At 35.1% G+C, this 13,588-nt stretch overlaps 1 protein-coding gene across 1 annotated transcript; it reads right to left on the bottom strand.

The window, feature by feature from the left end:
- Nucleotides 1-648: 648 nt before the first annotated feature.
- On the bottom strand, nt 649-13,107 carry ATG3 (autophagy related 3). The gene is made up of 12 exons (XM_015815910.1): nt 12,889-13,107; nt 10,347-10,388; nt 9,928-9,977; nt 9,292-9,362; nt 7,843-7,950; nt 7,518-7,567; nt 5,869-5,947; nt 5,085-5,119; nt 4,760-4,918; nt 3,794-3,921; nt 1,747-1,815; nt 649-906 (listed from the first exon to the last, which is right to left on the bottom strand). Exons 1-12 carry the CDS (start codon nt 12,958-12,960, stop codon nt 825-827), a joined length of 945 nt encoding a protein of 314 aa, XP_015671396.1. The 5' UTR covers nt 12,961-13,107; the 3' UTR covers nt 649-824.
- Between the last annotated feature and the right edge of the window lie 481 nt (nt 13,108-13,588).

Here is a 13,588-nt window from a genome sequence, read left to right as displayed (position 1 = left end):
TATTTTTGCTCCTAAATATACTAGAACAAAAAGATTCACTAAAAGGAGTTGAATGCAACCCTGAAATCAGAAGTTTTGATGTAAGGACTAATAAAGTCCCTATATATTCTTAATTAATGCGTTTCCTAGGAAATGGAGAATGGGAAAAGGAGTCATTAGCTGCTACTCTCATTAAAACAATTGGCAGTTTTTGACTCCTGATGCAATCATACAGAGATCATATAGAGATCTAATTCCTGCCTTCCCCATTTTTACAACAAAAAACATATTGATATTAAATTAATATTTTCAAAATGCTTCTAGTTTAACTGCATAAACTAGAAAAAAGAAAAGAAAATATTTGTTATTTTTTATTTATTTTTCATACATTTGAACCACCTATCTCCTTCAGAGAAGAACATTGGGACTTTGTATAAATTGTATAAAAATGTGCATAGATTAAAACTACTTGATTATAAACTTAAATTAAGCATAAACTAAAGGGTTTTTAATTATCAGCTGTAGTTGCTGACATAGTTATTTTAATTATGTAATAATGAATATTTTATAGAAATATATTACAACTGATACAATTATGTTTTTATTATTCTTTGCATTATGTAAAAGAAAAGCACAATTCTATAAGCACAGGAATGAAAAAAAGTGATTTATTGTTTTTACACATAAAGATCTTTATTAAAAAGTAAGGCTAATAGAGGAATTTTATTTTGATGAGTGACACATTACAGAAATTGCACACAATGGTGGATCAACAAGTCAGTCACGTTGGGTTATTCTTTTTAAAAATTAGAGCCAATATTTACCATAAATGTTATTTCCAGTAATTACATTGTAAAGTGTCTTGTATAATCATATTCTATTGTTGGAATGACCGCTTGTACAAATTTCAAAAAAATCAGAAGGTACCTGAAATTTAATTAAGGAAAATAAACCTAGTATAATATTAGTTTCACATTCTCTCCTTTGAAATCCAAGAGAATAATGCTAAAAAGATCCTTTCCTTCTTCCAAAATCAAACACCAGTTTATCTCTCCTTATCTGGATCTTTCCTAGAATTCACTCTGATATAATGGTTTAATGACTAATACCTTATGAATCACCTCTTAGTCTACAGATGACTTTACTTAACAATTAGTTTTTGTTACAGTCATTGCTACTACTGAAGCCAGCAGGAATTTGCTGATCATCATAAATGTTCTTTTGAGTCTTCTATCCCAGACCCTCCATTGTTTTTGCTAATGCTGCTTTAAAAAAAAGCATGCATTAATGTCAAAAGATACAAGTGTTTTTTTCCCATCATATAACTAAAAGTATGTAAAAAAACCAATCCACTTTTTCTAATGTTATCTCTACTTTGACTTATTTCCAGCCTTTTGAATGAAATAATGTATCTAAAACTTGAAAAAAGTAGTTATTGAGAAGAGTTCAAGTCCCACCTTAGCCATGAAAGCCGGTTGGGTAACTTTGGGCCAGTCACTCACTCCCAGCCCAACTCACCTCACAGGGTTGTTGTAGGGTAAATAGGAGGAGGAAGGTGTGTTGGATATGTTCACCACCTTGAATTATTTGAAATAATAAAGGTGGGATAGAAATAAATAAAGATAAAAGACAGCAGTAGATAAATAGAAAAGGAAAACTTAGAAATTCATGCCTTGTGCTTTATCTGGCTAAATAAAAAATAAATGGCATTGTTACTGAGTCCTTTATCCTCTTTGATGGAAAAAAGTTTGATTGTAAAAAGGATACATATGAACACCAAGTTCACCCCCACCTTCTGCCACCGTTTCGATTATTTTCTTCATCACTTCTGCATGCCTGAGAAAGTGAAAGTGAGAGAAAGTGAAAACACGTTCCATTCAGTAATTTTCAAAAAGCATTATTTCAGTTATACCAATTCCATCAAGTTGCTCTTTTCATTGCCAGTTGCAGCAAACCTTCATCAGATTGCCATAGAAGGAGATGCATGGGGGAATCAAACCATATAGTATGCCTTATTTTAATTTGATGCTTCTGACATGAATAAACAAACAACTTCAGTGTGCATAATGGAGAGAGCAGTTATTGTTTAAGAATTGATTTTTAATTTCAAGATTTGGTGTCTGACCTTGCTCCCCTTCCTGCCCTTTTTCTTCCCCTCCTATATATTTTTCAGACTGTAAGACTGAACAAAGCAATTGCCTTTTTAAAAATTGTTTCCTCAAACTGCTTCTCAGAAAACCCTGTCATGTATTTCTTGAAACAGGAAACACAAAAGATCAGCTAAACAGAAACAACAAAACTAATATAACCAGACTGACATGCTGCAATCAATAATATTAATGATAACAGTAAAGCTGAAAAATTACACAATTCTACTCTGCACTTCAATGAACCCAGGATTTTCCTGAATTAATGAAAAAAAATCTAAAGGAATTATATAGCAAGGATCCAAACTGCTGGAATTTCAAAGTACAAGCTTTGATTTCAAATCCTGCAGATTGCATCACTTCACTGAGATCCAAGAAGAATTGACAGGAAGCATACAACGGAAACAATTGCCACACTTTTTAGATTAATACTCTCTGAAGCAAAAGGAGAAAAGGACTTGTACAAAATATAGACTAAGGCAATACTGAGCAAGCTCTTTATACTTTCTTTCTGGTGTTATTACTAATTTACCTCAGCTCCTTTTTTGCTATATTGAGCACAATACATCTATGATATTTTCACATGGCCTTTGCTTCTATTTCTAAGAAATTTATCTTGGGCGGTAGTTGCCTATAGGTCAATTCTAAAAAAAAAAAATCAATACAGATCTCCTAGACTGCAAAATAAAAAGCCACAGCAGATAAGAATAAAGCATATTTATCTAGCATTTAGTTCTAAATAGCAAAGGTGCCGAGACAAATTCCAAATTATGAGAGCAATATCTGAATGTATTACTTGTTTTTAATTAATTCTACTATGCTTTTGGTTGGTTTCTAAAATGAAAGAAAATGAAGAAGCAAGAAAATTATCTTCCTCTTTTAGTCCTTATTTTTAAAATATAAATTCCAAAACTAGACCAATGTTGCAATACTTAGGTATTTTTATGCAGATACAAGCCATTTTTCATTTCTTTCCCCTGAGAATGCACTGATGCAATAGCTCTATGCACTGATCCTATATAACAGATAATGAACTTACAGTTATTTAGTATGGTTAACTGTCATATAAAATCTGGAGGATCTCAGGTTCAAACATGCTGTCTGCATAAAGTTATTTTCCATCACAACAGAGTCCAGAATTTCCATCATAAATTGTTGTGGTCATTAAGCGGGTCACTACTTAGCCTAACTCAATTTTACAACTGTTTTTACAATAGTCATAAAGCGGGTCACTGCAAGCAAGTGAATCACATGGTGAGTAAGCAAATCATATGATCTTTTTAAGTAAATCCATTCCCCTGAATGGACTTTTTTCCCCCCAAAACCCGCACAAAATAACACAAAGCTACAGAGTGTTGCAAACGCTCATAAATCATAGGCTGGTTGACAGGCACCTGAAGTGTGATTATGTGACCAAGAAAATGTGTATATGCAGCAGTCATAACTTTGAGGACAGGTCCTAAGTAACTTTTTTTTGGGGGGGGGGGCTGCCATAACTTTAAACAGTTGTTAAGCGACTGGCAATTAAGTGGGGGCTATCTGTAAAGTTGAGAAACAGCTTCTGTTGCTAACAGATAATCAAACATAAAAAAGATACCAGCCCAGAAAATGAGTATTTTGGATTATTTTAGCTATTTCTTTAAAAGCAAGAATTAAAAAAAAAATACCTGCATGGATGAACCGAACACATTGGAGGCGGAGGAAGATGGGGGTGATTTTCAATTGTTACGGTCTTTTTGACATGATCTTGACTAATATCTTCATACATACTGTCTACATTTAAAGGCTGCCGTTGCTAAAAAGAAAAAGAGGTATAGCTCAAATTCACTCTCTGCTTCATCCATTGCAGCAGAAGATATACAAGTCCTTGCGTGCCAGCATTCCCAACCTCTCCCTAACACATGAATGAGCTAAATAGGAATATAGTGCTTATTGCAACTGCAACTTCCATTCCCATATATATGAATGTATAACTGAGCATAGCTGTTATTCCAGTAATGTAATTGAAGTAATATACTGGGGAGCATATGCATAAGCTGTGTCATTGAGGCTATTCTGAAAAAAGGAGAAAAACAGTTTTATTTCCCAGGTAGTAAGAATCAGGGAGAAAGAAATACTACTTTTTCCATACTTGGATATTGATAATCCTTTGTCTTTTTACCCAAGGGCCATTATTATACAGGTAGTCCTCCATATACCACCATAATGGAACCTACCATTACAGTCGTACGTTGTAAATGGTAAAATGAGTCAGTCACATGGCCAAATGGGTTTTAATTTTCTTTGTGGCTGTCATTAAGATAACGCCACGGTTAATTAAGCAAATGCTATGGTCATTAAGTAAATCAATGGTTCACCATGGGTGTGATTTTACCAAAGGCCAGAAGTGCTGGTTTTCAGCAAAACATGGTCATGTGACCACAGGACACTGCAAATGACCGTAAATGCAGCCGTGTTGCCGAATGCCCAAAGTTTGGTCATGTAACCACAAAGGAGGCCTGACTATTGTTACTTCAAATTCAGATCATACGCTCCCTTTTTCAGGTCGGTTGTAAGTTGAGGGCTATCTATAACCAATTGTGAATTTGTTTCACTACTGGATACCTTCATTTTCAAATAAAGGGGGGAATTACCTCATCATAGCCAAATAACCAAAGCCTGGGTGTTTGGTAGTATTTGTCATATGTGATATAAAGATCATAAGTCCTCGTTTGTAGAATTGCTTCTTCTCCGCCTCCAACATCAGCTTTAGTCTTGGCAGCTTCCACTATTTTTCTTGTGTCTAATGTTGCCTGTTGAAGATTTCAAAAAACAATGATTCAAATTCAGTGTCTGCTGCTGTTAAACGGTGCTGCTGAAATATCATATTAAGTTTTTTCTATTTAACCCTAATATCACTTTAAGGAATACTCTGATGAACTCCAAAGAAGCATTACTAAATAAACAGATCACACTTACATCATCTGTCTCCAACAGTCCACTCTCCTCATATTCTGAAAGGACAACATAAAAATATCACATTAGTATTTTTGTTAACTTATCCCAGGACAGGGAGCAATGTTTAAGAACAAATCCCTTGTAGTTAAATAAATATCCTTATAGCTACATGTATGAGAGATACAATGCATATCAAGAACATTGTAATTTGTTTACTCCCAGCTGCTAAACTGGAACATTCTTGGTCAAAAACTAGGAAGAGACCAGAAAAGAGCCAGAGAGAAAAAGACACAATCACAACAATGCCTGAGACCACAGGTGAGAAAGGTAGGGAACTGAGGACTTTTACATTGTTTCTTATGAGAGTTTCAGAACAAAAAAAAATAGTAAATGATTGTTCTTGCCATGTCTCTTGATTAGTCTCATTCTTTAAAAAAAGAAAAACATTGTTCCACATTATACAGACAGACTTGCATTAATGGCAGTATATATATATTCTTATTTGCCAACAACTTTATCCTGTCTAGAAATGTTCTGGCTTCTCCTCACCTAATTTGTCTCATTGATGAGTATGTCATCAACTTGTTTACTTCCAGATTGTTTAAGTTCTCTCTCTCTTCCCCAATTTTCTGGCTTGGATATTTAAAAAGAAGATATGGCTCTTAAAAACAAAGTGATGAGCGAAATGGATTAAAACATGCCCCATTATACAATATTGAAAGAAAGCAACAATAGCAAAACAAAGTTTGGTTTTCATTTATTTAATATGATGCAATATGTCCACCTTCAGATATATTAAATGTACCTTCCATATCAGCTGCTTCTCCTTCATCATCATCATCATCTTCACAAGAAACTAAGCGTTCTGATAACTTTGTATTGTCCTTAAAGGGCATGAAGAAAAAAAGCAGAGCACTTTCAATTATCAACAGACTCACAGGCCAGAACGTCCATTTGGTGAATTCAAGTTATGCTATCAGTGAGAAAATACAACCCTGATAAAGTTAAACTTAATGTAGATTTTTAAAATCATTTTATTAGATGTGCCATATTGAGTATATGAAACAGATATAATCCCAGGTTGTGTCTGAAAACACCTTTATGGTATCCATTTAAGAAGCGTATTATAGAAGAGAAATGGCAGATAAATAGTTGACGTATCAATTCCTATTAGAAAATTATCAAAGGGAATTTAAAATCAAATCAAGAGAATTATTCACAGCAGAAGGATATAGTTGCCAATGGTTCTCCCATGTAGTTATCTCAGATTTAAAATGGATGAAAAGTCTTAACAGTATGGAGCAAAGTAGCTAGAATTTTAAACACAATTGTGTACAGATGATGAACATGTAATTGCTAAAATGTATAAACTCTTGTTGAAATTTGAAACAGAAGATAAAGAATGTATGACAAATTGGACTAAGAATTTTGATTATAATATGCATAGGGATCAATGGGAAAATATGTGGTTAAAAAAGCTGAAATTTACATTGTATTATGATCTCAAAGATAATTTTTGTAAAACAATGTATTGTTGGTACATGATACCAGAAAAATTGTCTAGAATGTATAAAAACATTTCAAATGTATATTGGAAATGTGAACATGAAGAGACATTTTATCATGCTTGGTGGACAAAAAGGTAAAAAAAATGGATCCAAATACATATTTTGAAATAGAGGGCTTTAAATATCAATATTCAATTAAAACCAGAATTTTCCTTTTAGGATTAATAGATAAATAGAAAAAAGCTATGGAAGATTATTTTAGTATAATAATAGTGAGATTACAATATGCAGAGATTCCAAGATTTGGCACTACCCAATTTGGAGGAATAGTTGGTAAATTTGACAGGTTTTGCTGAAATGGATAAATTGACTTCTTTGATTAGAGAAAAGACATTCTCTATATTTATTGCTGACTTAAAGCCTCTTATGCACTTTGTGGATAAAAATAAAAAAGTCAACTTGTGACTTATGGTTTTGATGATTGGATAGATTATAGAAAGAAGAGCAATATGATGTAACCTTATAGAGAGAGGGGTCAAAATATATTTGTACTTATAATTGCTATAAAGAATATTGGAAGCTACTGCTTTATACTTTTTTCTGTTCTATCTTTAACTTTTTCTCATAATTTTCACTTTTTAATTTCTTTCATCTTCTTTAAAAATGTTAATTATACACGTACTGTATATGTATGTATAAAAGAGAAAATATAATCCTGAAATAAACCCCATCAATTTACTCTAGTATCAAAGAACAAAGATAAAAATATGTTTTGTGTATGATTCTTATTTTATAACTAGTCATCTGCAAAAAATCACGAATTCAGTAACTTATTTAAATAATTTTTGCATTATGAAGAAGGGTTGCCTTTTTATGAAGAAGAGTTATTTCAATAAGTATGCTATATGAAAGCTTCTCTGAATCTGTTAAGTAAATCAGATAATACCTTATTTTCCACTGTGATCTCCTTAATGGCTTCTGTTACTCCTGTAATACCTGTTGGAAACATTAATAGAGTCAGGAATATGGATAAACCCAACGCTAATTTGTAATTCCATAAAAACTTATCACTTTACAAACCAATTATACTGATAGCAAACTTGACTGAATTTTCAAGGTTAATATATTTAAGAATTCAGTGAAGAATGCCAAAATGAAAATGCTTTCTGTAATTGCACACCTATACACTTTAAACTTCATTGAGAGTGGTGGTCACAATGTCAATATAAGCTCAACATATAAGAGAAGTGTATTAAAAAAAACTAAATTACCTGCATTGTGAAATGTATCCACCCATCCTCCATCTCCATCATCCTCTTCTATAATAGCTTCCAGCTCATCTGAATATTCCATCTGTTTACATCGCTTGTAGCACGGCACTGTATAAAAAGTGTTAATTCTGTGTTCATTCACAGAATAATAGGAAATAAAATGCTACAACATTTTAGAACTGTGCTTTAAGTAGAACGGCATCCATTGTTGATAAATGTATTTCATGTAGGTTGATACAGGCAGTTCCTGGGTTACAATCCTAATTGGACTGGAATTTCTGTCACTAAGTGAAATGGTCACCAAACATTATGGGACTATGCCACTTAACAACAGCAGTGGACCGCCTTCTGAAAAGGCTGACCCTGAATACTAGGCAAGTACAGAAAGTCTTCCACTTACAACCACAATTGAGCCCAAAATTTCTGTTGTTGAGCAAGGCAGTTTTTAAGTGAGTTTTGTCCTATTTCACAACCTTTTTTTGCCACAGTTGTTGATTGAATCACTGCAGTTGATAAGTTAGCAACCTGGCTTTTAAGTGAATCTGGCTTCCCCATTGACTTTGCTTGTCAGAAGGTTGCAAAAGATGATGACATGACCCCGGGATACTGCAACCGTCATAAATATGAGTCAGTTACCAAGCATCTGAATTTTGATCACATGATCATAGAGATGCTTCAAAGGTCGCAACTGTGAAAAACAGACATAAGTCTCTTTTTTCAGTGCCACTGTAACTTTGAACAGTCACTAAATGAACTGTTATAAGTTGAGGACTAACTGTATCATTAAGTTTCCAATCTTTCCTTCTTAGGCTATTTGGTGAGACAGTGGTGGCAGACAAACTTCATAGCATCCTAGATGAAATAGATCGGTGATGACCGAGTGCCCAAACTGCAACCCAAAACCCACTTATGTATAGTCGGGTGCTGGGTGGAAGTGGCCAATTGCATGGGCGTGGCCAATTTGGTGGGCGTGGTCAATTGGGTGGGCATGGCTGCAGTGGTAACGCCAGACTAGGTGGGACTAAAAAGTTCAATCAATCAATTCCAACTTTGCGAGATCTTTTTTTCCCCGCGAGAAGTTGAAATTGATTGATTGAACCTTTTTTTTTTTGCACACGGCGGTGGCGGCCTAACATGAAAAGGTTTTATAAAACCCAGCTGAAGGCCTAGGACTGGGGCACGCGTGCCATAGGGTCGCCACCACGGAAATAGATTATATGGATCTTCTTCAGATGTGGTCAGTTAATTAATGTCAGAAGAGTTTGTGAGTATAAAAAAAAGTGATTTAATTGAATAGTCTGCCTTGAGAGCAATATTATACCTCTATTTCATCTAATCCATCCACCTACACCATAAGTACTGCCTATACATGTTCAAAATATACTAATATACAGTTATAAGAAATATTTGATGAGAAACCTGGATATAAAAGCACAAACCCAGACATACCATTTTTAGTAACCAAAAACTGCTTATCTGTTGGGAGGTAAGCCTTGACTTTTAATTCTTCTCCAGTACCCCTTAAAATGCAAACACAAACAATAATAATAGCAACAAAACAGCAAATTATTTCTTGTTCAGAACCACTATGTTTTTGCTGAAGTTGATATAAACATAGAAACAGTTTTAAAAAATAGTTTGCTATTTGCCTTGGGAGAGGAAAATGACTATAAGCCTAGAGTCTAACTAACAGATAATTGTAGTTTAATAGTTATGAATCTCAGTTCAAATTTCTACATTACATCAATATTTTCAAAATGTTATTAAATGACAACTAAATCTGGAGTATGCATGAAAGGAAACTAAAGCATTATTAATTTGGAGTCAGAATAGTTGTAACTATGTGGCCTTTTTGTCTTATCACTTTTATAATACTAAATAACATAAACCTATAAAAACATTGGTAACTACACAGGTAAGAAACCAAAAGTCAAATTTAATTCTACCAAAGGAGGAAATATATTTGAATTTAGATGATTCTCCCTTTCTGTTAACTCACAACTTATTGTAAGAAACACACGCATCTTCATACAATAAACATACCTAAATGCTCTTAAGAGGCAGATTCTGCAGAATTTTACCTACCATTGCCAAGTAGGACAGTGGTGAACTAAATGGTCTCCAGCTGCTATGAACTGCCAAAACAAAACAGCAAATGTTGATATATTTCATATACATATACATACATACATACATAACATACACACACACACATATAGTGTTAGCCTACTGTCTTTTCTGGACTTAATCTACACAGGTTATATTGTAGGCCCACATAAACCACTAAATAATGTAAAACATAAACAATTCCAAGTACGTTCAATGGGATGTTATTCCAGCAACAGGCCTACATTACAACATTAGCTGTAAACCTTAGATCTTATAGTAACATGCTATGATTCTAGACAGCTTTAATAAGAAGTAAAAAAAACCTGCCATAGGAATTTCATTTTATCGTTTTTCAATATTTACTTCAACAAATAAGTAAATCATTATATACATACCTCCTCAGGAGTGATAACTCCAGTTTCTTTAAACTTTGATTCCTAAAGAAAAAAAATGTCTGTAAACATTTAAAATCAAATGCCTTAAGATAATGAAAAGAAAATGATAATGCTTTTAACCTGTACTCATTCTATTTGGTCAAATATTTCCTAGTTTAACTTTGCAGCAGTCTTCACTTTGCAATCACTGCTTTTATTGCTCATATAACATTTATATTAATGAAAAATAGATATGACAATTTAAGTTTTTTCACAATGAGAGGAAACTACTTTTAGATAAAAAAAATAAAAATAAAACACTTTCCAGGCTTTAATACTGTTTGTGCTAACTATCTGTATTTCTTGAAATTTTGGTTCAAGAGGAGATTAGACGTTTCATAAAGTGTCAGAATCACCATATTTGAACTTTCAAGGCAAAAATATCTGCTCTCTTGTGTTATATACATAATGAATCTCTGAAAATGCATCATGCCAAGAAAGTGACATTTGATTTTAATCACAGGGTACATAGATAGGCAAAAATAAAAGATAATTAACATTTAGAAAATACTGGTTTTTAAAGAGCCCTGTTGGAAAGTATTTTATTTTTTTATTTTCTATTACCCAAAAGAACTATTTCATATCACAAAAGACTTCTTTATTTTTCAAATGTTATAATAGTGTGGTAGAAGATTCTAGAGATACATTTGATAGAGCAAAGAAGAAAAATCTGGGGACAATCATTTGTTACTGAACTACGACTTTCAACATTTCTCACTGTTGGCCATCTTTAGGCCAGGACCACAGGAATTTTAGTTCATTAACTTCTGGAGGGCACCAAATCCCCAATCATGTTTTAGAGCAAGTGATAAAAATGAAATATTTCAGGAATTCTATTGAGAGCTGCAAAGTTTGTAGGGGAAAAAAAACCTAATAAAGTTTGTGAGAAAGTTAAAAGCAACCTGAGGCAACCAAAATAATAGGAGTTAACAATATACAGCAGTACAATAAAACGCCTACACTAAAAGTTAAGATCAATCCTAAAAAAAAATACAATACAGAGCTGTCCACTTTACAATTATGTTTTCTCAGTCATTTTAGCCCCCTCCACTGAAACAATTCCATTTTTAACTATTTCAGAATATCAGGAATGTGGGGGGGTCATTCCTGATACCAGCAAGAAACTTCCACAGTGTGAGTATAGCCACCAAAATAAAGACAGCCTGCTTTTCACACTAATAGTGTGTATGGGGGGCGGGGGCATTAAAGATTTCTTCTGAGACACAAATGCCAGGCAGATTGAATTTGGCTGGAAATATTTTCACCTTTAAGTTCCACTTTACTTTGTTTTTTTCTATATCTTTATTGTTAAAATATTGAAATATTGTACCTTGCTACCTTAATAAGCCTTTTTTTTCTCTCCACTTATCTGCCCACTGTACAAGAATCAAAACATTTTTTAAATTTTAGTCCACATTTAACAAACATAAGATGAAAGCATAAATTATGTTAATAAGGAGTTTGATACAAGAACCAGTAGATAACATTGCACATACTCATCACACATTCATGCCATATGCTCACTCCAGAAATATGCATCTTTCTCCACTATGGTATGTTGTGACAAAATCCTGCAATGCCAGCAATCCTCTGAACCAAAGAATTTTCAGATCCTTTATTTTTCAGCAGAAAATGGCAATTTTAATTTTGCTTTGCCTATGCATTTGCCTATCAGACTCACTTTTCTTTTTCATAAGATGTAACTACTGCCTTATCACTGATCTTTGGACACCTGTTCAGTTTGGAAAAGTAGCAAGACTCTTGCCACTGTTATAAAGGATAATTGGGCAAAATGGTCTCCCAAGAGTGAGAGAAATACTCAAGACAGAAGGAACTAGTTCTCTTGGGCCAAAGGCCACCGGCTCCTGGACTCTTAAGTCTAGTTGGGAAACTCATGTTCCTCCAAAGTGGCTAAATTAGAATTCCCATATATTTTTTTTAATTTCATATTTTTAATTGCCTTAAATTCTGAAAACTGCCGTCCATCAAGATCACAGATTCAGCCTTAAGTTAAAAAGTTTGAGAGCTCTCCCTGCGGACTGAAGAAACGTCTTTCCAAAACCTAGCATTCTTCAGACCTACACATTATATTTCTGACCCCTTTCCAGCCTGCAAAGGGACGATACGTTAGAGCAGGGCTAGTCAACCTTGGCTCTTTTATGACTCGTGGACTTCAACTCCCAGAATTCCTGAGCCAGCTTAGCTGGCTCAGGAATTCTGGGAGTTGAAGTCCACGAGTCATAAAAGAGCCAAGGTTGACTACCCCTGCGTTAGAGACCAAAAGTTTGGGGAACAGTGAAGCGACCATTCCTTTTTCCCCCCACTTTGCAAAAATCTTCACAACTACTGCCGTCCAAGTCTATCGGACTACAATTCCCACAATCGGCCCAGGGATTATGGGATCGTTAGTCCAAGTCGAAGAGGGCGACCAGGTAATAAAAAAAATTGTCCCTGCCTGTAGCTCCTCCCCTCCCCATTTTGTGCTCGGTGGGCGGGGCCTCACCTTTAACACCGGCGTGAGATATTCGGCCACCTCCAGCGCCTTTCCCTTCACCGTGTTGATGACGCTCTGCATGGTGCCTCGCTCTGTTAAGGGGGACAGAGGGAAAAGCGCCTGTCACCGACAGCCGACCCGCAAATTCAACTGCGCCGTCGCTCTTCCCTTCTTCAGCCTTTCCTTCCGGGAGCTGAGAGCTACCGAGCGCTCCCCGCCCACTACTTTCAATGGGGGGGGGAAAGCAGGGAGTCACGTGAATTCTCTTGACACATGACTTTTTAGGGTCCCGCCCCGCCCTTCCTTTCTGCCCGGCGTCAATCGCAGAAGCTGCGCCTGCGTGGAAATAGAGAGTGGAGTTCGTGGCTGAATCGCGTCATCCGTAGATCTACAACATTTGTACTTTGTTTACTTGGCTTGGTGCCTCTTACGTCCCCAGAGTCGTAATTCTAGATCGTTCCACGGGTTCCGTTTGTAAAACTGTAAGCCAGTGTTTCTCAACCTTGACCGTTTTAAGGCAGGTGGACTTCAACTCCCAGAATTCCACCGCCAGCATTGCTGGCGGTGGAATTCTGGGAGTTGAAGTCCACCTGCCTTAAAATGGTCAAGGTTGAGAAACACTGCTGTAAGCGAACGCTTAAACGGATATCGGAACAGCTCTCTACGGCACTCCTTGTGACTTTGCGAAAGTATTTACGTAGGTGAGACG

The sequence above is a fragment of the Protobothrops mucrosquamatus genome, unplaced genomic scaffold (genome assembly GCF_001527695.2).
Source record: "Protobothrops mucrosquamatus isolate PMUCROS unplaced genomic scaffold, P.Mucros_1.0 scaffold_107, whole genome shotgun sequence".
Taxonomy (NCBI): domain Eukaryota; kingdom Metazoa; phylum Chordata; class Lepidosauria; order Squamata; family Viperidae; genus Protobothrops; species Protobothrops mucrosquamatus.
Note: the sequence above shows the minus strand (reverse complement) of the source record. Positions and strands in the feature narration are given on the sequence as shown.

Bases quoted from the DNA above. Each gene is read 5' to 3' on its own strand.
- ATG3 (XM_015815910.1), bottom strand. From the start codon at position 12,960: ATGCAGAGCGTCATCAACACGGTGAAGGGAAAGGCGCTGGAGGTGGCC. The intron at 7,951-9,291 runs GTATGTCTGGGT...CTTTTTATACAG, and splicing joins GTTTTTGGTTACTAAAAATG to TGCCGTGCTACAAGCGATGT. The intron at 1,816-3,793 runs GTATTTTTTTTT...TCACTTTCTCAG, and splicing joins TGTTCGGTTCATCCATGCAG to GCATGCAGAAGTGATGAAGA.